The 27,427-nt window shown below is 35.2% G+C and overlaps 1 protein-coding gene across 2 annotated transcripts; it reads right to left on the reverse strand.

The window, feature by feature from the left end:
- Positions 1-250: 250 nt before the first annotated feature.
- On the reverse strand, positions 251-27,422 carry RCHY1 (ring finger and CHY zinc finger domain containing 1). 2 transcript variants are annotated; one of them, XM_033106331.1, is made up of 9 exons: positions 27,192-27,422; positions 22,513-22,632; positions 22,158-22,273; positions 6,028-6,106; positions 4,415-4,459; positions 4,249-4,307; positions 4,130-4,156; positions 3,109-3,229; positions 251-1,097 (listed from the first exon to the last, which is right to left on the reverse strand). In XM_033106331.1, the coding sequence occupies exons 1-9, from the start codon at positions 27,279-27,281 to the stop codon at positions 969-971; spliced, it is 786 nt and encodes a 261-aa protein (XP_032962222.1). In that variant the 5' UTR covers positions 27,282-27,422; the 3' UTR covers positions 251-968. The 2 variants fall into 2 exon arrangements, with proteins under 2 accessions (XP_032962222.1, XP_032962223.1); XM_033106332.1 differs by lacking the exons at positions 22,158-22,273; positions 22,513-22,632 and having other exon boundaries at positions 416-1,097; positions 27,192-27,318.
- Between the last annotated feature and the right edge of the window lie 5 nt (positions 27,423-27,427).

Here is a 27,427-nt window from a genome sequence, read left to right on the forward strand (position 1 = left end):
ATTTATAAGAGAAAGAACCCACCGACTTACAACAAAGACAACCACTGCATGCATAAAGAAAAACAAGTAAAAAGCTAGTTAAGTATGAGGAACACTCGAATGTACCACCATAAGGGCAGGGACTTTTGTCTATATTGTTCTCTGTTGTCTCTACAGCATCTAGAACCATACCCAATACAAAGTCGTTGCTCACTAAATGCTTACTAAATGAATTATTCTTCGAAGAAATAATTTTGGGCAACCAAAATTATTTTCAATGTTGATGGTTTTCTTAAGGCTTGGAAGAGTTCTATTATTTCACCTGTTTCCCAACTACCCTTATGGAAAATTACCTCAAAAGAAAGAAAAGAGGATTTCTTTTACATTATGACTATACTGCCCTAATTGAGCCCCAAACAGATAACCTTGGAAAAAACTTCCTATAAAACACTGTTTCAATATAATTTTATTAGCAGTTACTATGTCAAAATTCACATTTACAGGATCCAAAGGACTATCTTACAAAATTCTAAAGCATATGTAATTAGATTTTAACAGTAAGATAGAACATATTCTCATTATAGCACAGCCCTTAAAAAGTCAAGAATACTGAGAATTAAGTACAGTTCTATTAAGAACTAGAAATGAACTCTGCGCGCATGGTGCCTCTTAAAGCAAAGTTCCATGAAAGTATAACATATTTCTATGGATGTTAATTTCAGTGGCAAATGTCATTGGCTTCCAAACAATTGACATTAAAGGAATTGCCAATCAAACCACAAGCAAAATGGCTTTCATTAAATATAGAGCTATGATAATTCTGTAAAGAGACCCTGAATCCTTAAGCACTTGTAATGATTTTAAGTTGTGGCACGAGTACAAAACACATCAACTCTAATGCATAGATTCTCACACCTGATGACAACAGGATACTACAGATAGCCTTTTCTATCCGAAAATGCTGAGTTTTCCAGTGCAGTTTAGGCTGGTCATTGCTGATCTAGTGAAATTCTACAACCTCCAGCTTGAGCAGTATTGTAGGATTCACAAATATTACATTTCATGCCTAATATATGGAACTGGACTGTAGATCTTCCATTGCAATCATTGCAGAGAATCTGAAAAGTGAAGAGATGAATGTAAATTAAGTATATTAAACATTATATAATAGATATAAAGTGGCATTGTCTGCTCAAAACAATTCCTCAAAAATCATATTGAAGAAGTGAAAACACACACATATACATGTCTAAACATTTCCATAAGCAGAAATACCTTTTATTTGTTCAATGAAAATTCTAAGAGGCTATTAATGTAGCTTTCAATTCAGAAAATGAAAATGTGGATTTGAGCCAAGAAGTCTATTTTAAAATACTTCCCAAGTTGTATAAATTGTACTAGCACAGAAATTAACAAAGGCATAATGAAAGCAACACCTATACAGATGCTCCTTGACTTACAGTAGGGTTACAGCATAAACCCATCATAAGTTAATATTGTTAAGTCGAAAATGCATTTAATACACCTAGCCTACCAGATATCACAGCTTAGCCTAGGTGGTTTCTACTGAGTATGTATTACCTTTGCACCATCATAAAGTCAAAAAATCGTAAGTCAGCCATTAAGTCCAGGACCATCTGTACTTACAATTCAAACTAACATACATGATTTCATTATTTTACTGATGCTTAGAAAATTATGTTACTTAATAAAACAAATTTTTACATACTTAAAACATTTTTGCTTATTCTTAGGTTTGATATACTAAGTTCCTAGTCTTCTATGCCTCAGGAATGAATTAAAGTCCAAAAGTAGTGCCTAAAATTGAACAAAGAGAAGCTTTTGTCTCATCCCTAAAATGACAATAAGATACTAATTAGGAATTAATCTCTTCTAATACTAAAATCCTGAAAAACATAAAAGGGGTTAACCTGAAAATCAATCTATACTATGTGAGAAAAGCATTATCTTTAGAATAGTTACACATAATAAGTAGTAAACTTCCAAATGTACTTTAAAGTATAATTTGGAAAACAATTCTCTTAAAAATATGATCTAAATGTAGAGAATAGATTAGTGGTTGCCTAGGGCCAGTGAATTAGAATATGGCTTCTAATGTGTACAGGGTTTCTTTTTGGAATGATGAAAATATTCTAAAATTGATGGTGATGATGTTTGTTCAACTCCAAGAATATACTAAAAAGAACTGAATTGTATGAATGAGTTGTATGGTATGTGAATTATACCTCATTAAAGCTATTATTTTAAAAAATGATCTACATGAAACATAGCAAATGCAGCCTCTAATAAAATATCACATAATTATCAGTTAGCATTCCAAAAGTGATCAATGATTGATCTTACTAACAATTCAATTATGAATTATGAAATGCTCCAGTGTGAATAAAACAAAAAATATTTTTTATTTGGCTTTGGTTAAGTTGTCTGGTCCTTTTGTGTAGGAGCTGAACTAAACTGAAGATGTTTAGAAAATTTAGATATCCAAAAAATATTAAAACACCAGAAAGCTATCCAGCTTTCCAATTCTTATCTATAATTCAATATACTATGCTGAGAATAGATAGCAGCACATCCCAATTAGTGGAGAAAACATGATCATTTTCCATAAGGGAAAAGGCACAGAAATACTTCTTATATTTGAGATTGCAGGCTAATTAAAACCAAATTTTAAAAGTCTCACATAGAATAAACAGGGTAATAAATATTAAAAACCAAAAATCTCCAAAACTCAGCAAACATATTTACTCAAAATAAATTTAAAATAATTTAAAATACAATATAATTAAAATGAAACATCCAACCAGTAATTCGCCTCTACCTCGTTACATTACTGACTGATTCTGGCAAGTAACGTGTAAATAATTCAGAATAAAGTTTTTGCCTGCCATCTAGTGTTGGGAAGAACTGTACAAAGGTATTCTTAGATCTTTTTATTCCTGGTCTTTTGAGTTCAAAGCAACTAGAATTTAGATTATTTTGTCCTTCCCATTAATCATCGCATTGGCATCTATGCCAAAGCAGTATTTGTAAACAGTTGATCAAAAGGGCAAAAATAAACAGGGACATCAATAAGGAACCCGAAAAGTTTTAAGCACTGATTCCACTCACATCCACAGTCATGTTCTGATATTCTGATGGCATAGGAGTCTGTGCCACCTCATCATCCAGCTGCCTCCAGTACCTACTCATGTCTAAAGCAGAGTGCATACACAATGGACATCTGTAGCCTCTAGAAAAGATAGAGAGGTTATTTTCCAAACATTAAACAGGGAGTATATCAACTAAGGTACACAAGACGATGCATACTAACTGGTATATAAACCATACAAGACAGGGCATTATTCTATTTCAAGACAATCTGTTACAAACCTTTTACACTATGAAAGTTTTCAATTAAATCCTGTATCATATGGTATTTTTTAAACCTATTTCTTTTTCTCAGTTCTCTAAAATGGAGAGAAATTAGTCCATAGTCTTTGTAGAATATATTTAATATAGCTAAAAAACAATTAAACAGCTTTTTAGCTAAACAACCTCAATCTCTAAATATAGTCAAGCAAAGAGACTATATTCCTTAAAACTTAGTCAGGTATTATTTCCTTTCTAAAATTTCTGAAAAAGTTTCCTTCTATCTGACTATTATAGTAAATTAAAATTTCTGCTCATCATTTTGCAGGACCAATACATTTTACACAATCTCCTCTTTCCTAAGTATTCTTATCTTAATTCAACACCCTTCTCTTACAATAAAGTGTCAGGTTTAGATAGTCTAGTTACCAGCTTTCTTTGTAGGTCATTATACTAGGCCAACATAATGATTTAAAAGAATTTTGAGCATTATGTCTCAGCATTTTTACAAAGCTATGACTGCCTCTGGTAGAGACTGTGCTCCCTGGTAAGTCTAGAAAATCAGAGGTATCTGACTCAGTCTGTAAGACGAGTGAGATAAGGAGACAAAGGTATACTCCTATGTACATCCCCAAGAAGGTTTGCCCAGTTTAACACTACTCACCTACCATACCCATCTCAAGATAAATATCTGTCACACAATATGGTAACAGCAATGAAGGAAAAAGAAACAAAAAAAACCCAGACATAATTATAATTTTTTTAAATCCCAAACACTCACTCTTTCAACATTTCTTCGTAACATGTTCTGAAAGAAAATATAACAATATTTTAGTAAAGCAAAAATTATCTCCACTATTATCAAACATTTTTAAGAAAAGAAGCCAAAGTTAACCTTACCTATGTAAAAGATGCCCACATGGCAAGACATGAGCAACAACACGAGATGTGTGAATGTCCTGCAAAATGAAATAAAGGTTAGCACTTGCATGGGCACAATATAACATGTAAGTATTTTAAACTCAAAAGGGGATATTTCCAAAGCAAAAAAATATTTTAAGCTTACCTCCAAACATATTGGACAATTCTGCCGGGAAACATTTTCAATACACTGTTTAAAAGAGAAACTCAAATTACCAAAAGCTCAACTAGATGGAAATGACAAATTTAACAATATTATTAATAATAAAAACTAATAAAGGAAACAAGACCACTTCACTAAAGATAATAATTAACATTAATACGTTTCTTATGAGTAAGACAAGAACAGTTTAACTCTCACAACTATTTCAGGCTTCACACATTACCTGAAACAATGAAATTGCTCAATACATCTTAATTATTCAAATTATCTATATTTATAGACAAGGAAACTCAGGGAGTCAAGATTTACCAAAGATGCAGAGATAATGTTTGGAACCTTTCTTTTTCATATGTGTTTTACCTCAAAGCTAAACTACTTAATAACATTGGTAATAACAGTTCATATTACTGAGATTTTATTATATGTCATACGCTAATCTCAGTACCTGTACTAGCTTAACTGATTCTCACAACTCTAAATGAAACAGGTATAATCATTACCCCATTTTACAGATGCAGTACTTGAGGCCTAGCAAAGCTAAGTAACTTCCAAAATTACATGCTTATAAGATGTGCAAGAGCTCCAACAGGCTACCTTCAGGGCCTGAGTTCTTAACTTGACAAGACAGTGTCTGATGACACGTGCGAGGTAAGGGAAAGCACCAAACCATGGATGATACTCAGGTTTTCAAAGTAAGCACTTGAGTAGACGGTAGGACCGCTTACTATACAGACAATAAAAAATAACTGAGAAACAAAACAAAAATATAAGAGAAAATGTGTACATAATTTTTGAATGACAACATAGCGTATCTCATTATCACCCCAAACTCGTCTACAAAACCAAATTCAATCTTTTATCTCGAACAAATTCACAATATTAAACAAATACCATAAGCCAGGGCTAAAAACTTTGAGGGTCGTCTTTACTCAGCCCTATTCCTTTTCTGTCATACCTTGTCACCATATCCCATATATTTATTATTCATCTCAATTTATCTTACCACTTTACTATTTTAGGTGAGTTATTATCCAGTATCTATTTTAAAAAATCCTCATCAGTCTCCCCATTCTCTAAATTCTTATATTAGATAGAATTCAGTACTATAAATAGTTTATTACATTTTTTCCTAAATAATGAAAAATTATTTGAAAGGGCCAAGGATCATGATATAACTGCTATACCCAGATTAATAATATTTCTAATTATAAAAGGAAATATAAAAATATTTTGAGTTTTCTTGGACTGCTATAGTAACAGTTCACACTGCTCTGTATCTCTCCTGTACTATGCATTTTAAAAGCTATTCTTAAAACCAGTACCAACAATAAAAAATCCATAAACCAATTTAGAACTTGTCAACATTATACGAATAACAGATGTAAGTATTCTTACACATTATAAAGAAAAGGAATTGTAGATGAAATATTCTGAGGCATAAATTTTAGAACATCTATTTTACCACTGCTTAAAAATAAAAAGCGACATAGTTATACTTGTTAAAATCTGAAAATTAGCATGCTTCCAAACATATTAGGATTTAAGCTCCTTTTCAAAATCATTGTAATAGTTTTTAAATGTATGCAAACCAATACCTTGTGCTTTCCTTGGAGATTCATAGCTAGGCATAAGTTACATTTTAAACAGTGGAAAAAATCTTCCTTTGGACCAATCCTAAAAAGAATGTGAAAGCCAAAAGATTAGATTTGTTTTTACTATAGTGATAATTTGTTCATTGTAAGTTTAGTTTCACAATAAAGAAAGTTCAAACCACACCGAAGAATATGAGGTAAACCTCCACCTCAACAACACTCCCCAAATATAAATACTGTAAACAGAATGGTATCGACTCTTGAGTCTTTTTTCTATAAAATTGCGCACATGCGAGCACACACGCATACACATACACACGTGCACACTCTGAGTTTTAATTTTTAATTCTTGTTTTATTTATTTGCTTATATATTAAATTTATTGGGGTGACAAGGGTTAGTAAAATTATATAGGTTTCAAGTGTACAATTCTATAGCACATCATCTATATATTGGATTATGTGTTCACCACCCAGAGTCAGTTCTCCTTCCATCGCTTCCATCACCATACATTTGACCCCCTTTACCCTACCACACTCCCTCTTACCCTCTGGTAACCACTAAACTGTTGTCTGTGTCTATGAGTTTTTGTTTGTCTTGTTTATTGCTTTCAGTTTTATATATCATAAGAGTGAAATTATATGATTCTTGACTTACTCTGACTTATTTTGCTTAATATGATAATCTCAAGACCCATCCATGTTGTCACAAATTGCAGTATTTCATCTTTTCTTACGGCTGAGTAATATTCCTTGTATACATGTACCACATCTTCTTTATCTAATCATCTATTGAAGGACACTTTGGCTTAGTTGTTTCCATGTCATGGCCACCATAAATAACACTGCAATGAACACAGGGGTACATATATCTTTATGGACAAATGTTACCAGACTTTGGGGGTAGATAGGAGAAGGATTGCTGGGTCATACAGTAATTTTTTACGTAGATGGATTCTTTCTATATATCCTGTTCTGTAACTTCTTTTCACTGAGTATATCATGAAGATTATTCTATATCTGTCTATATAGAACTACTTCATTCTTCTTCATAGTTACATAACACACTATGGATATATAATAATTTTTTAAAATATTCCCTTACTGATACAATTTGTCTTTAGTTAATTCAATGATATAATAAATATCCTTATACAGACATCACTTAGCCCTCATGTTGATAATTTTTTATAAGATTCCCTAAAAGTGAAACTATGGGGTCAGAGGGGTATCAGTTTTGATACTGCCAAACTGACCTCTAAGAAGACAGTACACATTTATACTCCCACCAACAGTGTGTGACACCTCCCATGTTCCCTACACCCTAGGCAACACTGGTTACCTATAAGATAGACAAGTAAAAGATGTCATTTTAACGCATTTTTCAGGTTATGAGACAGGGAGTATTTTTAATGTTTATGGACCTTTTGGGTTTCTTCTGTGGATTGTCTGTTCATGTGCTCTGTTCATTTTTCTACTAGGGTATTTGTCTTTTACTTAAAGGAGCTCTTTATATATACTGGATATTAATCATTTTCATTTGTATATGTTACAATCACTTTTCTGGTATGTCATCTATGTTTGTATCTTTTGGTCATACAGCCATTTTAATTTCTATGTAATAAAAAGCCACTGATATTTTCCTTTACGGTTTATGCTCCTGCTTCTTGTTTAGAAAAGACTTTTGCAACCTATAGATCATAAACATACTGTCCTATAAGCTTCTAATACAATACATTTCATCTATTTGAAATGTATTATGTATAGTAAAGCTGAGATTGCTGGTTACCACAAATTTCTATTATCCCCTTCTTCCACAACAACAGAATATTTAGCTAGGCACAAGACTGTCCTGAATAAAGGCGATTCTCCAACTTCTATGGAGGTTGTGAACAGAAGAGATAAATGAAAAGTCTGTGCTGTCCTTAAGAGAAAAGGGTGTACCTGACTTTTACCTATTTGCCCTCTTTCCACTGACAGAATATAAGCTCTTGTAAACTATGTAAACAAGAAAATATCTTACGGATGACAGGGCAAAGAAATAAAAGAAGCCTGACTCCTGTTTAACTAAATGGATCAGACTTTTTCCATAAGAAATATAAACTTCTACCTTTTTGAGCCACTGCTATTTTGAGTTTCTGTCACAAGAAGCTAAAACCATATGCTAATGAATGCACAGTTTTAGTCATCTATTTTTTGTTTCCCAAACAGATAATCAATTATCTTAATGACCTTCCCCTAATTTGAAATACCACTTGTTGTAAATTCGTATGTATAAATACGTGAATGTATACACGCGCATGCGCACCATGTTTTTCCTCTTACCTGTTTGTCTATTCCTGCACAAAGAGTACACAATTTAAATTACTCTAGCTTCATCATGTTTTGATAGGTGGAAAGGCGATCGCCTCTTTGTTGTTCTTCCTTTTTAAAATCTGCTTAGTGATAGTAAACTTTCTCTTCCAGATTAACTTGAGAATCAGCCTGCCAAATTCCATATGTAAAACCCTATAGGGAGGTTTCCACTACTACCGAAAATAGAACCGAGACTGGATCTAACCTCCAAAACAACAACAAAAAACAAAATAAAAGAAACAAGTTTCACTGAACATCAGACAATGAAGGACAGTGATCTACTAGAGACGAGAAATGAACTAAGAAAGCCCTACAATTGCCCCAGTGTATTGCCTCGAGTTTTCAGGCAGTAGGACCAGCTGGAGGAACTGAGTGAGGCAGAGCCAGGAACACTTGATTGAGAAGATGAGCTGAGAGTCTTGGGAAAGCAAAGCACTTAGAGTTCACAGGACAGAGTCCCAGAGAGGACAGAGCTGCATAGAGGAGCCCCTCAAGTATTTAGCAGATGCACCATCAGTACATGCAAGTGAGGAAACTACCCAAGGTTAGGGCAAGAACCATCCAAGACAAGTAGAAGGAACAGTGCTCCGCACTCACATGGCCAGGATCAGTGCTTATTCCCATCAGCCAGACTGGAAAACCTTCTAATTCCTGGAGTACTGGGTAGAGTACTCAGGAAGGCAGTGCCTCAGGAGTGAGGAATAATTAGTCTTGGAATAAGCATACTTCTCCATATCTACCTAATAAATTTTAAAAGCAAGTTCCAGAAATACCAAACTATTCCCAAGTAACTTAACTGCATCCCAAAATAAAGCTCAAGATTTACAGGAATACAAAAATATTCATCATACAAGGTTAAAATCACAATGTCTGGTATCCAACTAACAATGATGAGGCATGCAATGAGGCAAAAAAGAACCAACCCAAAATGAGAAAATAATCAATCAAAATCAACCCAGAACTGAGAAAGATGTTAGCATTAGCAGAGAGAGATATTAAAACACAGTTATTATACCGTGTTTCTCCAAAAATAAGACCTAGCCAGACCATCAGCTCTAAATATGTCTTTTGGAGCAAAAATTAATATAATATATTAAAATAAGACTAGGTCTTATACAATATATCATAAGACAAGACCGGGTGTAATATAATACGATATGATATAATATAATATAAATACCGGGTCTTATAGTAATTTTTGCTCCAGAAGACACATTGGAGCTGATGGTCCGGCTAGGTCTTATTTTCGGGGAAACAGGGTAACTATATAAACTATATACCATATGTTCAAAGTCTTAGTATAGACATAGATGATATTAATAAAGATCCAAACCAAACTTCTAGAGATAAAAATTACAATGGCAGATTAGCCATTGATAAAGATTAGTCAACTTGAAGGCATAGTAACTCAAAATTTCCCAAATGAAACAGAAAAAAGAATTTTAGGCAAGCTAATACACATGTAATTAGAGATCCCAAAGGTGGGGAGCAGGAGAAGGGCGAAGACAGAAAAAATATTTGAAGTAACAGTAGCCAAAAATTTTCTGAAATTGGTGAAACCATAAACCCACAGGTTCAAGAAGCTCAAAAAACCCTAAGCACAAACAACATGAAAAAAATTGTATCACGAAACATACAACCAAACTACTCAAAACCAGGGATAAAGAGAAAAATCTTAAAAGCAGCCTGTGGAGAGACCAAAAATTACTATCTTCCTCCAATCCATTCTCTTAACTCCTGGTGTTTTCAACTCTTTCGCGCCTCTACTGTCTTTATGCTATTTCTTTACAACATTCTTTGGCTTTTCCCCACAGAATTTAATATGTAATTATAATAATACATCTTATTTAAATAAAAAATTTAAATTGTGGCACCTGAAAAATAAAAAGCAGCCCGTGGAAAAAAGACAACTGTAGAAGAAACAAAGATAAGAATGACACCTGATTTCTTTTTTATATTCTGACCCATTTCTCCCTTCCTCTTCTCACACATATATACACAACACACTCAAAATGCTAACAAAAGTTCCACAAAACAACATTTATCCTTACCATTTACCTATCTTTTATTGTCTTTTTAAAATGGTGGTAGTGACTCACTAGATTCATTTCAGTTTAAAACTACTACTCCATATATCCTTTTTCCTTTTTACTCCCATCAACTCCAGTCTCTACCTACACCTCCACTGCCCCGCTTTCCACTCTTTTACTACATTCTCCAAGGCACGGCTATTTATTTATATTATTTATACCCCAGCCCACTCTGATCTATCCAGCTATGTCCTAACCCTATTAAAATTTTATTCAAACTTTCCTACAAATGACAGCTCCAATCCGTATAACCTGACAAACTTTGCAGTAATGATTGCTATTAAGCCCATTCTTCCACAAACAGGATATAAATTTAAAGACAAGAATCATACCTTCTAATCCAATAGTGTTCCACATATAGCAAAGATTTGTCTGATGTTTATTTCATAACTGAAATGTAACAGCATGTATCCTTCCCTTGATTTAAAATACCATTTTATCAGTAGATATTTTATTTCCCTAACACAGTTATAAATTTGTATAACTTTTTAAACTTTAAAAGCATACCTGTTCATTATTTAAATTGTGTAAAACCCAAAAGAACATACACCAACAAATATACCAACAAAAACTTAAAATAACGCGTGATTCCCACCACCCATGCACCAGTAACTACTGCTAATATTTTGCTATGTATGTTATCCTAACAGACTTTTTTTTAACAATCATTTTTTACAATCCCAAATATTATTCAAGAACATTACTTTTAATATGGGCTTGCAAATTTAACAATCTCCTAGACATAAAGGTTTCTAATTTTTCATGATTATACAGAGGATGTCAAAATAATGTATACACATTTTAAGAAAGGAAAAAACTATTAAAACTGTAATACTCAATATATACCGATAGCAAAAGATGAATACAAGTCACGTTTGACTTCTGCAATTACAAGAGGTGCTCGACGTGGTTACTATCAGTGTCCAGACACTTCTGATTATGGCGAACTACTGCTTGAGCAACGTTGGCCAAAGTGACCACTTGTATACAATTTTTTGGCACCCCCAGAATTTATTGCTACAATACATATATTGTACATAATTCTTGGTACATATCTCTATTTCCGTGGGACAACCTAAAAATGGAATTACACAAAGGTCTGGAACGTTTTTTAAGATCAGAAATAAGACCACAGGAACCACATCTGTTATATCATATTGTCAACAAAGAGTAAGTATTCTGGTGATTGTTTAATAACAATGAGAGATGATATTTCCCCATTTAAAAAAAAAACTCATTCTAGTACATTTTGGTAAGGATAGGCACCCACTGCCAAAAAACTCTAGGTCGGATGTCTGCTTCTGATTAAATAAAAACTGAAACCCTATCTTTAGGGCAAAGACTTTTTTTGAGAAATACCGCCACAGTAAAAAAGACAATCTATAACTATCAACAGCTATTTTAAAACATAAAATCAGGAATAATATGTTATCAAACTCTGTAAGAAGCACTGATTTCATTACAGTGAAATGAACAACATTTAGCCTACCTAAGGATGAACAACAACTTTTCAAGCCCACACCTCCAGATCAGAGCCTAGAAGCGCTGTAAGCACCAAGAGTAGGAGAAATCTGGGTAGAATTATGCCAAGATTTTGCAGATTTGTTTAATGAACTAAGAACAATAAGTTTCATAATATACTTAAGACAAGAGTGTTTTTAACATTCAAAAGAGGACTCATTTGCAAAAAAACTATCAAGAAGGTATAGCTACAAAGTAAAAAGATTGCTATTTCAATAAAAATATAAGAATTCATATCACAAATGACATAATTTTTTTAGATGTTATTGTGAAAAGGTAGAGTTTCCAAGAATGCTGCCATTGCATAATTTTTAACTTATCTTTTGATATTTTTAACTGTTTAAAAAAGTTATCATTATCTGATGGTCATGTCATTTCTGACTAAACATAGTATTTGCCAATCTTAACAGATTTTGCTCACAATATCTTTCAGTAATTTAAAAAAATAAAAAAATACAAACAGTTCTGAAAATCCTCAGAAGGGTGAATTTACAGTGTGCCACAGGCACTCACTGAAAGACCTGTACAATGTTTCAAAGACTTTTGAGCAATTACAACAAATATAATGCCTAAAATACGTACTTGAAGTGATCGTAATCATTTGTCTAAAATCTGACTCATATTATTTTGATACCCAAGAATATAAAATATGAAACAACTTTATTTGAAAATTTCTTAGCTGTATCATATATTTTAACTAGGCATTTCCCAATTACGTTTCACTGAATGTGACATTCCCAAAATGATCCGATAACCAAGTATTAGAAACCCTACAATCTCAGAGATTTACACAGTACAATTAGCAAGTTAAAACTTCTGAGAAGTAGATTAAATGCAGCATTTACAACAGCTATATAATTACGAAAGCCTTCTTCATACAATATCCATTTTGTAGTGGAATCCATTTTCTTTTTTGATCAATTTTGTTTTAAAGAATTTTAGTCTCTCTCAGACATCTTCCAAAGAACAAAGAGAACGATCTACTTTTTCTAATAGCATAAACTTGTTGTATTTTGCAATTACCACATGGGTCTACTGCACCTTTTTATAAATCTGACACATTATGGGATCTTAGTGATCTTATTTTTCCTGTATCTTGAAATATTTTGCTATTTTGGCATCCTAGGAATTCTTTTACTTTAATCATCAATTACTCCTAATTATCCTAACAAAAAAACTAAAATGCAAAGTATGCTACAAAATGGAAGTAAGGCAGAAACACCTGAAAGGGTGACACAGTGAGAGAAATGATTACTACTACACCATCCTTCAGTTTTCTTTTTCATTGCTCAAAGTATTACATCATCTTTTAAGAGTTTTTTTAAAAGTCTGGATATATCTTCCTTGTAGCCTTTTTAGTTTTCCTTGAATGAAGTTAAGAAATCAGAATTTTTCATTTTTTGCTATTAAGGGCAAATAGAAAAAAATTGAAAGAGAAACTTTAGATAAAGCAGACGATAACTGCACAGAGACAGACAGCAGCACTCTAGATTTGGACTTCACCTCGACACTACTGACATTTTGGGCCAGGTAATTCTTTTTGGTGGGAACTGTCTGGGGCATTGTAGGATGTTTAGCAGCATCCCTGACCTATACCCAGCAGATGCCAGTAGCAGACTACCTAGCCCCGACCAACCCATTTGTCACAACCAAAAATGTCCCACACATTGCTAAATATCCCTAGGCAAAATCATCCCTGGTAGAAAAACCATTGTTCTAAAATCTAATGATGATGATGAAATTGATAATATAAGCAATAAATCCAATCACAGTTTTCAGATGATGCTATCCTAGATGAATGGTCTTACTCAAGAAAATGAACAATGTGTTTCTAAGGACAAAAATATGGTATCCTCATTTAGTCAGTCATTCAATAGGAAGGACTTTATTTCACAGTATTTTTGACAAAAATCTGGACCATCCCATTTTGCTAAAAGGGTGTATGACAGCATTTTTCCATCTTTTATGGTACTTGTACACCAAAATTTACTTTAAAGCACTTAGAAAGAGAGATGATATAAAAACTGAACAAATTCATAGGACTGATCACCTTAGGTATGTATAAATCTGAAAAATAAAAAATAAAAAATGTTTTGCTTTGCTGAAGCTAAGAAGATAGCCACCTTTAAACAAAATTAGGAAAAGCATTGAATTTGGCAATACATAAAACAGAAGTAGTAATAAGCCAGAATCGATTTGTGATGTATTTGAGACCTGGAGTCAGCATTGTATTTTGATGATGTAAGTGCAAGAAGAACCAGAAGTAATTATAAGCTAGAACCTGTTAGAATTGTCTAAAATCTGGAATCAGTTAATGGACATGTGGCAGACTCATACATGGCAACTGACCAGTAAATAGTCACATTCAAAGGACATTGCCAAATTTAGTACATGTATCTTCAAAACTGGAAAAATATAGAATAAAAATTTAGGTAATTCTTATTAAAATTTCCAATGAAGTTTTTCACTACCTTTATTATTATTTCTCTATGTTATTTGTAAAATAACTTACGAATATTAAAAAGTAAAAAGACTCTATTGGACTTAAATGGTAAATTGATGACAAATTTTCCTCATGTAGAGAAATCATTAATACCGAAAACATTTTGTCAAAGATACACTGCGTACATATTACTGAGCACCTACTGTATACAAGGCACTCCCAGGTATAGGAATTTAAACTTTGACAATACCTTATCACAAGAAGCTTAATATTTACCAGTATAGAAATTTAAACTTTGAAAATATCTTGATTTCATGAAGCTGAATATGTACTAGGTAGGATGAGATGTGTATTTTGCAGTCTCAACATTTGAAAGTTAATAAATGAATTATAAAATGTGATGATTCCATGGTTGATAGTGGTAATTAAATGCTGTGCACAGATCTGATATGCCAAATAACACCATAGAACAATGAAAATGAACTGAAGCTCATGAATCAACAGGATGAAGCTTAGAAACAAGGCTCAATTTTTCAAAAAGCCAAAGAATATATAAAGAACAATTTAAAAAATAAGTACAACTAAACATATATTGTAACTTCCACTCCACGATGATCAAGTAACTTGTAAAGGACCAAAGCTCCTATTGAAAACGGCAAAGGCTGGATTTAAAGAAAACGAACAAGCTGTTTGAAAGCAGTGAAGAGCAACTAAAGGCTTAAAGAGTCAATGTCCCATAGAAAAGGAAAATACACTGAGGCAAAGCCAATTCTACTTCTTCCTCCTTGGGGGATTTGCAGACACTAAACTGTGCTGGCAGCAGCTAACAAGCTAAGCAGCAAGCAGCAGGTAAGAGGCTAAGAGGCCAAGAACTATGGCCAAGCCTCTGGCAGTTGCCCTGTGTTAGGGAGGCAAAAATTGGAGCCCAGGTCCCACCACAAAAGAGAAACCCTGGTAAATACTCCAGCCTTTAAGTCAAGACCCCTGACAGGCCATGTCCTAGGAGCCTGAGGATACCGGGAAACAAAATAGAACAGGACTTACAACGGAAATTTAGCCTCTAATACCTCAATCCTTAATTGGATTAACTTGGTCTATCTGTACATTAACTGTCCACCAAGAGAAAAGTACATTCTCTTTGGAGAAAAATAACATTCAGGGCTTATACAAACTTTTACGTATTATATCCAACAACCAACTAAAAGAAAATATCAAACATACCAAAAAGCAGAACCAAAGAATCAAACACAAGGAGGGGAAAAAACAGAACTGACCCACAAGTAATCAAGATACTGGAGTTATCAGGCACAACCTTTAAATTACCTGTAATTAATATGCTCAAGGAAAAAAAAAAGTGAATTAATTTCATCTAACAAACTATGGAAACTATGGGGGGGGGTTAAATGTAAATTCTATAATTTAAAGAAAACCTTTAATGAAAGTCTCAATAGGTTTAATAACAGATTCAGCACAGAGACCTAGAAGATACATCAGTAGAAACTATCCAATTTAAGCATGAAGAAAAAAAAAGATAATAAGTGGGAAAAATTTAAGAGAGAAAAGGTCTGTACCTAGATTCCCAAAAGAGAGAGAACAGGGGAGAAACATTACCTGAAGAAAACTATTTGGCTAAGAATATTTTTTAAAACATCATCTGGCCAAGAACATTTCACAACTGACAAAAGACATCAAGCCACAGATTCAAGAAATTTGAAAAACTGCAAGCCAGATAAATATCACACACACCTGGGCCACTTATTCTCTGAATTTGTCCACACTTTCCTCCATTTGTTTCAATAAAACTCACACACACCTGGACACACCGTGGAATAACTGCTAAAAATTAATGATTTAAAAACATTGAGAGGCGCATAAAGACAAGATTACCTTCATAGAGGTAATAATAATTCTGATAGGTGATTTTTAAACAGAAACCATGGCACAAGAATATCTTTAAAGTCCTAAGGGAAAGTAACAGTCATCTTAGAATTTTACACCCAGCAAAAATAAAATTTAAAATTAAAGGCATTTGCAAAAAGACAAAAAACAATTTGTCACCAGCAGACGGTCAAGAAAAGTAATACTAAAGAGAATTCTTCAACCCAAAGGAAAACTATCCCAAAGATAGAGATAGAAAAAGAAAAGAAGAGCAATAGAAATCATAAATACATAGATAAATATAAGAGAATACTGACTGTTCAAAACAATGTCTTACAGAGTTTAACATATACATAGGTTATATGTCATTTTTCCCATAAAGATGGCAAAGTACTAAATGCCGTGCTTGCCTACTCTCACGACCATATCAAAATTACAACTAAACTACACAACAACATCATTGAGAATCACCTGAAGTCTAGCTGAACCACAGCCCTACAAACTAAAGTCATACAACAGAAGCCACCTCGAGACTCGTGGTGGAGATACAGAATCAGCTGGTACCATACCCATGTGTGATCGTTAAAAATCTAGAGGGGTATCTCAGCTGCAGAGGACCCCCTCCCAGAGCAGCAATGGGTCCCAGCCCAATACCAGGCTCCCTAGCCCAGGGTTCCAGTGCTGGGAAGAGAAGTCCCACAATTCTGGCTATGAAAACCAGTGGAGGTTGTGGCTGAGTGACAGTAGGTTGGCTGGAGTCTCAGGCACTCCCCTGAGTGCCTTACTCTTTCATGGACTCACTCGCTCTGAACTCCAGTGCTGAGGTGGAAGCTGAAAAGGCACCAAGGACAGACAGATGGGAACTGAGTTGTCTGGCTTCTAGACGAGGGCTGGAGGGGGTAGCTAACTCACAGACAGAGGAGTTGGCGGGGGCCATTGTTTCCTTGTTGAGCCCTCCTCCTTCGTGCACACATGCAGGCAGCTGGCATGTCTGAGTCTCCATCAAACTAGCTAACACCATTTATTTGCCCTGACCTGGTAATTCCCTGAAACTCCACCCCACCCAAACTACAGGAACACCCCAGCCTTTTCCAGAAAAATGGCTTGTCTTGGCTGATGCTGCAGACAGTCCTAAAATCTCTCAAAGGTTCACAAAACCCAAACAAGCAGCATCTGGCTTTGGTTTGTCCCATTAGCACTGGGTGAGCTGCCTTAAGCCTGGCAATAGCAACAAACGGCCTTGGTTCACAGCTTAGCCTCTGAAGACACCTCAAAGCCCAACGTGGGTGGCAGGCATCTGTGGATTGTTTGGTGGGTCATGCCAAGTGGCCCCAGGCAAGGCATAGCCTGCAGCTGAATTTAGCCTGTGGCGGGGCCCCTGCCAGGAGGCTCCAGGGCTGGCATGCTGTGTGGCCAGCATCGGACCCAGCTGGAGCATCACCCGGCCACCGCCAAGGACAACACACAAAGGATAAACTGGGCAGGAACCAGAGCCCTGCTTTGTAGGATCAGCCCCTGCACAACAGCTTCTCCACTACAGTCACAGCCAGTCCTCACAACCAATGAGCCCAAGAATCAATCCTTTCCATTAACATGCAAAGAGCAACCAATGCTCAACTACACCGGAAGGCACACACAACCCACACAAGGGACACACACACCTGGAGCATCCAGCTCAGGTGAAGATTGATCTCAGGATGACTACGCCACTGAGCCCCACAGCATACCTACTACTAAATAGGCCACTCTCCTAAGACCGAGAGACATAGCAACCCTACCTAATACATAGAAACAAACACAGGAAGGCAGCCAAAATGGGAAGACAAAGAAACATGTTCCAAACAAAAGAACAAAGCAAAGCTCCAGAAAAAGAATTAAACCAAAAGGAGACAAGCAATCTACCAAATGCAGACTTCAAAACATTAGTTATAAATATGCTCAATGATCTCAGGGAGAACTTTAACAAAGAGACAGGAAACATAAAATTGGAGATAGAAAACATTTTTAAAAAGTCAGAAATATAGAATACAATAACGGAAATGAAAAATACAGTAGAAGGAATCAACAGTAGATTAGATGAAGCAGAGGATCGAATCAGCAATTTAGATGGCAGCAGAAAACACTCACTCAGAACAGCAAACAAAAAAAAAGAATCCAAAAAAATGAGGACAGTTTAAGGGGCCTCTGGGACAACATCAAGCATACCAATGTTCTCATCATAGGGATAACAGAAAGAGAAGAGAGAGAACAAGGAATTGAAAACCTATTTGAAGAAATAAAGACAGAAAACTTCCCTAACTTGGTGAAGAAAATAGACATACAAGCCCAGGAAGTGCAGAGAGTCCCAAACAAGATGAACTCAAAGAGGCCAGCACCAAGATACATCATACCGTGTTTTCCCGAAAATAAGACCTAGCCAGAATATCAGCTCTAATGCGCCTTTTGGAGCAAAAATTAGTATAAGACCCGGTATTATATTATATTAATTATATTAATTGTATTATATTATATGCAGTCTTACATTAATAGTAAAATAAGACCAGATCTTATATTAATTTTTGCTCCAAAAGACGCATTAGAGCTGATTGTCCAGCTAGATCTTATTTTCGGAGAAACACAGTAATCAAAAAGCCAAAAATTAAAGACAAAGAGAGAATCTTAAAAGCAACAAGAGAAAAGCAGTTAGTTACCTACAAGGGAGCACCCATAAGACTGTCAGCTGATTTCTCAACAGAAACATGGCAGGCCAGAGGGATTGGCACAAAATACTCGGTGATGAAAAGCAAGGCTCTACAACCAAAACTATTCTACCCAGCAAAGCTATCATTTACAATTGAAGAACAGATAGTTTCCCAGACAATAAAAAGCTAAAGGAGTTCATCACCACCAAACTAGTATTACAAAGAATCTTAGAGGGACTTGTAGACTAAAAGAATAAAAAAATAAAAAATATGAATAAAATGGCAATAACTACATATCTATCAACAATTACTTTAAATATAAATGGATTAAATGCTCCAATAAAAGATAGGGTGGCTGAATGGATAAGCAAACAAGACCTTTACATATGCTGCCTACAAGAGACTCACTCCAGACCGAAAGACACACACAGAATGAAAGTAAAGGGTTGGAAAAAGATATTTCACTAAATGGATACCAACAAATAAAAAGCTGGGGTGCAATACTTATACCAGACAAAATAGACTTAAAAACAAAGGCTATAAATAAAGAGACAAAGAAGGACCAAGTAATCCCACTTCTGGGTATTTATCCAAAGAAACACAAAAAGCTATATTGTGGGGACATATGCATCCATATGTTCACTGGAGCATTATTTACAATGGCCAAGATGTGGAGGCAGCCTGGGTGTTCGTTGATAGAATAATGGATAAAGAGGAGGTGGTACATACATACAATGGGATATTGCTAGGCTAGGGAAGGGAATGGATTCTTGCCATCTGCAGCGGCATGAATGGACCTGAAGGGTATTGGAGGATGTCAGACAGAGAAAGACGCATACAATGTTATTTCATTTATATGTGGAATCTAAAGAACAAAATAAACAAACAAAACAGAAACAAACTCACATATACAGTGACCATTTTGATGGTTGCCAGAGAGGAGGTTTGGGGTGAGTAAAAATGGGAAGGGATTAAGTACAAATTGGTTGTCACAAAGTAGTCATGGGGATGTAGGGTACAGCATAAGGAATATAGTCAGTAACAGTGTAATAACTATGTATGGTTTAAGATGGGTACTAGATTTATTGTGGTGATAGATGGGAAGGGGGTTGGGGGCAGAGTGAAAAAGTGAGGGCATTAAGAAGTACATATTGATAGTTACAAAATGGTCATGGGAATGTAAAATAAAAATAAAGCATAGGGAATATAGTCAATAATATGGTAATAACTATGTATAGTGCCAGTTGGGTACTAGATTAGTCAGGGGGATTGCTTCTTAAATGATACAAACGTCTAACCATTATGCTGTACACCTGAAATTAATATAAAATAATACTAAATGTTAATCGTAATTGAAAAATTTTAAAAGGGGGGAAAAAGGTGAAGGGGCATAAGAAATTCAAATTTCCAGGTATAAAGCAGATAAGTCATGGGGATATAATGTACAGCATAGATAATATAGTCAATTATATTGTCATAACATGGCATGGTGTCAGATGGTTGCTGGACTTATCATGGTGATCACTTTTTTAGGAATGTAAATGTTGAATAACTATGGTGTACACCTAAAACTAATATAATACTGCATGTTAGCTATATTTTAATAGAAGTATTTTTAAAAAACCCATAGATTAAGATACATGACAACAATAGCATGTAAATCCTCTTAATGTTTAAGGTTCTTAAATTGTCCAGAAAATGACAAACATATTACGCTAGTAAGCCAAGGATGTATATTATAATTTCTAAGATAAACATAGAATAATGGAAGAATGTATAACAAGCTACAGAGAATAAAAATAGAAGAATTGTTTATTAATCCAAAAGAAGTCAAGAAAGGAGAGAAAAAAAGAGACAGATACTAAAGCAATAGAAAATTGTAAAATTCTAAATTGAAATAAATATATATTAACAAATGGACTAAGTACTTTAGCAAAAACCGAGTCTTTATCAAACTCAATAAAAATGTAAAACTCAATTACATTCTGTTTACAAGACATATGCTTAAATGTAAGTATACAAAATGTTTGGAAATAAAAACATGAAAAAGGTATATACGTGCAATAATTAAACAAAAGGAAGCTAATATAGATGCAGTATATCTTAAGGCAGGAAACATTATATAACATTAAGACATTATATAATGATAAATGGATCAATCATAAAAGAAAATACAACAATTCTATGTATGCACCTAATGATATTGCCTTAAAATATAAAACACAAAAGAGCATGTACTATATGATTCCATTTATAAAAAGCACAAAAAGTTAGGCTAGAGAGTGTGGACTTGGAAGGGGCACAAGAAAGGTTACTACAGTGTTATGAATATTGTTTTTTTGATCTGGGTGGTGGTTAAAAGGGTGTGTTCATAAGCAAATTCATAAGGCTGTTTGCTTATGATTTCTGCATCTCTTGGTATATTATCCTTCCTTAAAAACAAATGATAAAACAAAAGCAAGAAAGTGCTTTAAAATATTCAAACAGTGGTTATGTCCAATGGGCAGGAGGATAAAGGATTGACATAAAACACTTAGAGTGCCAACAATATTAGTAACATTCTATTTCTCAAACTGAGTGGCTTATTTGTTGTATTACTATACTTTAAAACATACATATATGTTACATGTATGCTTTTGTATATACCTAATACTTCAGGATTTTTTTAGAAAGAAAATTCCTATATACCATGTCAGTAGGAGCTTGTCAGAGGGTGATTGGACTATAGTCTACTTTTCTTCTTTCTACTTTTCTGTGTTTCCTGATTTCATCTGAATTTTTTATAATCTTTTTAAAAACTAATTCTTAAAAGGGAAAAATCCACCCTAATTTCCAACCTCAGTTGCCTATAACACTTCATAAACGAGGGTATTTTATATCCCAAAGTTAAAATGCTAAATAGCCTCATAATAGTTGGGCTAATTAAATGATTACTGCAAAAGAATCATGAAGAAACTTTTTAGAATAATGGCATTTTTTTTCCTAAATCTTGATTGTGTTGGTAGTAACACAGATACATGTATTTGTCAAAATTTACTGAACTGGACACTTAAAATGTATGCATTTTATTAGATGTAAATAATATACCAATAAAGTTGATTTTTAAAAACTACTGTTGCCCAGATACAATAGAAGTAATTAGAAAAGAACATTTTACATACAGTACCTACAAATTCCACAATTTTCACAATGATACTGCTTCTTGTCTTTGTCAAACAGATGGCATATACTGCAATAATATTCTCCAAATAATGTGCTACATTCCTCACAAGTCTGTTGGGCCTAAAAAAAAATACACGTAAGTAAAAACTGGAATAAAAATTTACCAAAACATTTTGAATTATTATTTAAATATCCAGAATTTATGTTAAAGTATATGCAGTTTTGTTTTTACAAGTTTTTAGACATTTAAATCAAAGATATTGCTTACTTTGAAAGTTGTCTTACATGCACTATTCTTGATTAAAACTTTTAAACAACCTTAGTGAAAAATTTTAAAAAGAAAAGTGATAAAATCTTACATGTTGAATCTTTTCACAGTTTATGCACTGCACTTCCTTTACTTTAAAGCGATCTAGCTGATGATCTTCCTTGTTATCATGACACAACCGACAAGTATAAAGCTTGTCACAGCAAGGTGCCTATACCCGAGGAAAAAAAGAGTTATAAGAAGCAAAAGACAAGTTTGTATTGCAAAAAGAAATTTTCTTCCTCCTCATCCTGAAACAAAGTAAAAAATTACAACCAATGGATCAATTGGGTAAACTGATCCCAAACGTAACATTTCACTGTTTCTTGGCATATTTTAACTATTTTCTTCAACATTTATATGCCTACATGAAGTTGAATACAACCTTGTCCTTAGAGACAAACGAATCATGAAGGATGAAAACCCCTAGACTGAAAACCTAATCCACAACACCCTAAACTCATTCTCGGCCTAAATGGCAGGTAGGTAACTTCTTATAGACATTTCCAGATAAATTCATTTATCCATTTCAATCCCTAAACATTAAATATTATACATTTTAGTTCATATGTGTTTATTGATCGTCAATTATATGCCTGATATTTTAGAGCATGCAATAAATGTAACGGGGGGGGGGCAGCCCGGTGGCTCAGGCGGTTAGAGCGCCATGCTCCTAACTCCAAAGGCTGCTGGTTTGATTCCCACATGGGCCAGTGGGCTCTCAACCACAAGGTTGCCGGTTCATTTCCTCGAGTTCTGCAAGGGATGGTGGGCAGCGCCCCCTGCAACTAAAATTGAACACGGCACCTTGAGCTGAGCTGCCAACTGAGCTCCCGGATGGCTCAGTTGGTCAGAGCGCAGGCTCTCAATCACAAGGTTGTCAGTTCGACTCCCGCAAGGGATGGTGGGCTGCGTCCCCTGCAACTAGCAACAGCAACTGGACTTGGAGCTGAGCTGCGCCCTCCACAACTAAGACTGAAAGGACAACAACTTGAAGCTGAATGGCACCCTCCACAACTAAGATTTAAAGGACAACAACTTGGGGAAGAAAAAAAAAAGTCCTGGAAGTACACACTGTTCCCCTATAAAAGTCCTGTTCCCCTTCCCCAATAATAAATAAATAAATAAATATAAATAAAAAATAAGTAAATGTAACAAATGTTTTGAAAAATGGCAAAGAGTGACAGTTGTCCATCAAAATTTATTCTCTCCTTCCTTCTGGGTTCATGACTGCCCAGCTATTTTACAGTTCCCAGCCTTCCTTGCTGTTAGTTGTGGCCAAATGATTAAGTTCTTACCAACAGAATATGAGCAGAGGATATCAGTGCCACTCCTGGGCCTGAATATTAAGAACTTGGACATGACTCCTTCATGCTCTTTTCCCTTTCCACAAGATGAAATCTGGACATGGCAGCAACCAAGCCAGTAACTATATGCCCTAAAACACGGCAAAATAATACAATGGAAAAAATTTGTCCTAGTGACCATGTGGAACAGCCTCATCACCAAACCAGATCACTCACCTTGAAATTGTTACGTGGGAAGAAATAAACTCATTCATTATTCTTTAACCCACCTTACTGTTGAGTCCTTTTGTTACAGCAGTTTAGCTTTACCCTAACTAGTGCATCAGGAAGTTACCAGGCCAGGAAGCCAAGCCAATACTTTCCATTACACTATGATCTTTCAGATCCACTCATTTCTGAAGACTTCTTATGCTGTGACTTACCATAATATAGTTCATTCCTTAAAGATTTTAATTCAACTGACTGCCTTTCTCTCCAACACTACTCTTGTCCTAAATCTTAGCAATCTGCAAATCCACAATGACAATCCTTCCAATACCCTGAACTCGCAGTTCCTTGACTTTCGCACTTCCAATGGCCCTGTCCTCCAAACCTCCTCAGCCACATATTCTCAGTCACACCCCAGAAGAGTGGTTCTCAAACATTTTGGTCTCAGGACCCATTTACACTCCTAAAAATTACTGAGGATCCCAAAGAGCTCTTGCTTATGTGAATTATATCTATTGATACTTATAATATTATAAATTAAAACTGGTAGGTTTTAAAATATTAATTACTTTTTTAAATAACAAACCCATAACATCTTCACAGAAACATACTGTAATGAAAAATAACTTATATTTCCCCTCAAAATAGAGGATTCTCAGTTCTACTTCTGCATTCAATCAGTTTTTGTTGAAGTATATGAAGAAATTTTGGCCTCACACATATATTTAATTGGAAAAGGGAGAAGTACTTTAATAGCCTTTCCAGAGATTTATGGATGTTCTCTGATACACAAAAACTCAACAATGTTATAAACGGTTAGTTGCAACATGGACTCTGAAATCGTATCAGTAAACTTTTCTCCTTCTGTTAGACATTAAAATCCATTGATCTGTCTTGCACTTCGAATGGATCTTTTATGCATGCATTGGTCTTTTGGAAAGTATCAGTTCACGGAGTTATGAAGATCTTCCAAATGTTGCCATGTTTGACATGCAATATCAAAAAAATCATATTCATTAATATCACTACCCATCTCTTCAGCAAAGTCTTTAGGTATTGGGAAGCTTTCAAGCTCACAGAAGCTAACATAAATTTTCCAAAATTCTAATCTTTACATGAAAGCTTGAATTGTATCACTGTTATTTTCCTTGTAGTGATAGTCTCACCTATTTTTGAGAAAATGTCCACCAAATACCTAAGCCTGAATAATCATAGTTCAAGTAAACAAAAAAAAGTTGTTCCATGAAAAATGTGACTAGTTCAGTCCACAATACAATTGCACAAGGGCTTTTCCTCACAAAATCATCTAATTTCAGTTTACAGAAATCTTTGATGAAAACATCCCATTTCATCAAACATGTGAGAAGAGATATTCAATAGATGAAATTTTATAAAGTTAATATTTTTTCTGCTTTAATTTTATCAATGACATTCTAAAGTGAACCTGGCTTTAATAAGAAAAAATAAAAACTGTAGGTGTAGGACAGTTCAGTTCAGTGCCACTGCCTTGATTCATGCCAAGGTGCCAGCAGTTTTAATCATTAGTTTTGAACACACTAAAAAACAACAAGTATTAGAAAGTAGTTTTGACCTTGAGAATCCCGAAAGGGCCTCAGGAATCACCAGTGGTCCATTCAGAGCCAATGTATTTCATACTCTGTCTTCCCTTGTTACAGAATCTACAGTCCATGCTTTTAGTTAACTCTACTTGTGCACTGGATCCCATCTTCTCTTTGGCTTCTCTTTGGTTCCGACTGTTTTCCCTCTCCCTCCTGAATTACAAAATGTTCTCACTTTATTGGGTCATTTCCAAGTATATACAAGCATGCTGCAATACCTCCCATCTTAAAGGGAAAAAAATCCCATGACCCCACATCTCCCAGTAACCTCATATTTTTGCTTTTACAGCATAACTCCAAAAATTGTCGATAAAGATTATTTCCCGTACCACTACTCCCATTCTCTCTTGAATCCATCCAATCAGGTTTTGTCCTAATTCCTCCACAGAAACTTCTGAAGATCACCTGTTACCTCTTCCTTGTCAAATTTAAAGGTCAATTTTTAGTTCTTATCTTACTCAAACAGCAGCATTTGATTTTGTTGATTACTTCCTCTTCAAAACTCCACCTGCCCTCTGGTATTTAAAGAAGTCAGAGAGGAAGGACAACAAAGCATTTGATACTCAAAGCCCAGTATCTCTGTGCTGTGAAACAGATACAATATCTGTGTGTTTTCTTGGGAGTTGATGAGAGGGCCAACATGTTGAATTCTGTTTTAGATCTCAAGTTTGAAAGAGTAACAGAACATCTCAGTGGAAATGGAATCATAAGGGTAGCATTCAATTCCTTATGAGACACTTCGTGAATGTCCAACTTTAAAAAAGCTTCATCAGGTGCTCGCTTGGGCAGCACATATACTAAAAAAGCTTCATTGAGTGCAGTGGAGGCATGTTCCCCAAACCAAGGCCTACAGAAAAGGCTTTAGGTTGTCCTTAAAGGCCGCATATTTTCTTATGAAACAGGAACTTCTATTACCCGCATTTTACCTGTGGGGCACTTAAAGGGTAGTTTGCTCCAAAGCAGTGAGTTATTAAGGTACAGAGCTAATTAAGATTTGGGTGTAGATTGACCTGGAATTTTTCTCAAAGTAAACAGCAAAAGTGACAATATACGCATACTAGGCACTGTTCTACCCATAATTTCCTATTTAGTGACAATTACATGATTGTCTATTTCACACATACATTTCCTCCTTGACAGGTTTAGGCAAACTGATTGACTCTAAAAAGAAGCTGGCAAGCTGTCAAACTTATTTATTACAGGAGCTGAAATCGTATTCTAAGTCTCCACTTCCTTATCCCTCTTTAAATATTTCATCACACATCTGGAAGGGATCTTGGGGAAAAGTCAGCACAAGCCCGCGGCTGCCTCAGTGCAAAAGACTAACAAACCCATTGATAAAGTGGCCGATGTGCAAGCCCAGGCTTTTCCCAAACAAGGGTTGTGCTTCCAAAGTACAAACCAGGAGGAAAGGTAAGTCCTGTGGACGCCTTGCCAAAAGCGTTCTCTACAGTAGGAACCAGGTTCAAGGTGGAAAAGGTATCCTAACAAACAGCTTAGCCTCAAATTTAAGCCCAAACCTAACCGCTCTTCCCACCTCACCCCCCAGCCCGGCCCAGCGGAAGCTCGAAGAGGAAGAGCCCAAGTGAAGTCGTCACCTTCAGGAGACATCCTCTGTCATAATGCTCGCAGCCCCGCCGCCCTTTCTTTTGGCCTCGGGCGCCATCTTCCCGCGTCAAAGCCGCCATCTCTTCCACCTTCCCTCACACTCCAACGACCCTTCTCCCAGGATGAAAACTACACCCAGAGAAACAGTGCCTCTCTAGCACAGCCCCTCCCGGCTGCAGCAGCCACCAGGGCCAATATGGCGGCTAAGCACGTGACCCGGGGCAGG

Source organism: Rhinolophus ferrumequinum, chromosome 5, assembly GCF_004115265.2.
Source record: "Rhinolophus ferrumequinum isolate MPI-CBG mRhiFer1 chromosome 5, mRhiFer1_v1.p, whole genome shotgun sequence".
Lineage (NCBI taxonomy): Eukaryota > Metazoa > Chordata > Mammalia > Chiroptera > Rhinolophidae > Rhinolophus > Rhinolophus ferrumequinum.

Excerpts from the sequence above, each read along its gene's own strand:
- RCHY1 (XM_033106331.1), bottom strand. The coding sequence starts at position 27,281 with ATGGCGGCTTTGACGCGGGAAGATGGCGCCCGAGGCCAAAAGAAAGGG. Across the intron at positions 4,308-4,414 it reads ATTGTCCAATATGTTTGGAG|GACATTCACACATCTCGTGT; the intron begins GTAAGCTTAAAA and ends TTCATTTTGCAG. Across the intron at positions 3,230-4,129 it reads TACGAAGAAATGTTGAAAGA|AGGCTACAGATGTCCATTGT; the intron begins GTGAGTGTTTGG and ends TATCTTTTCTAG.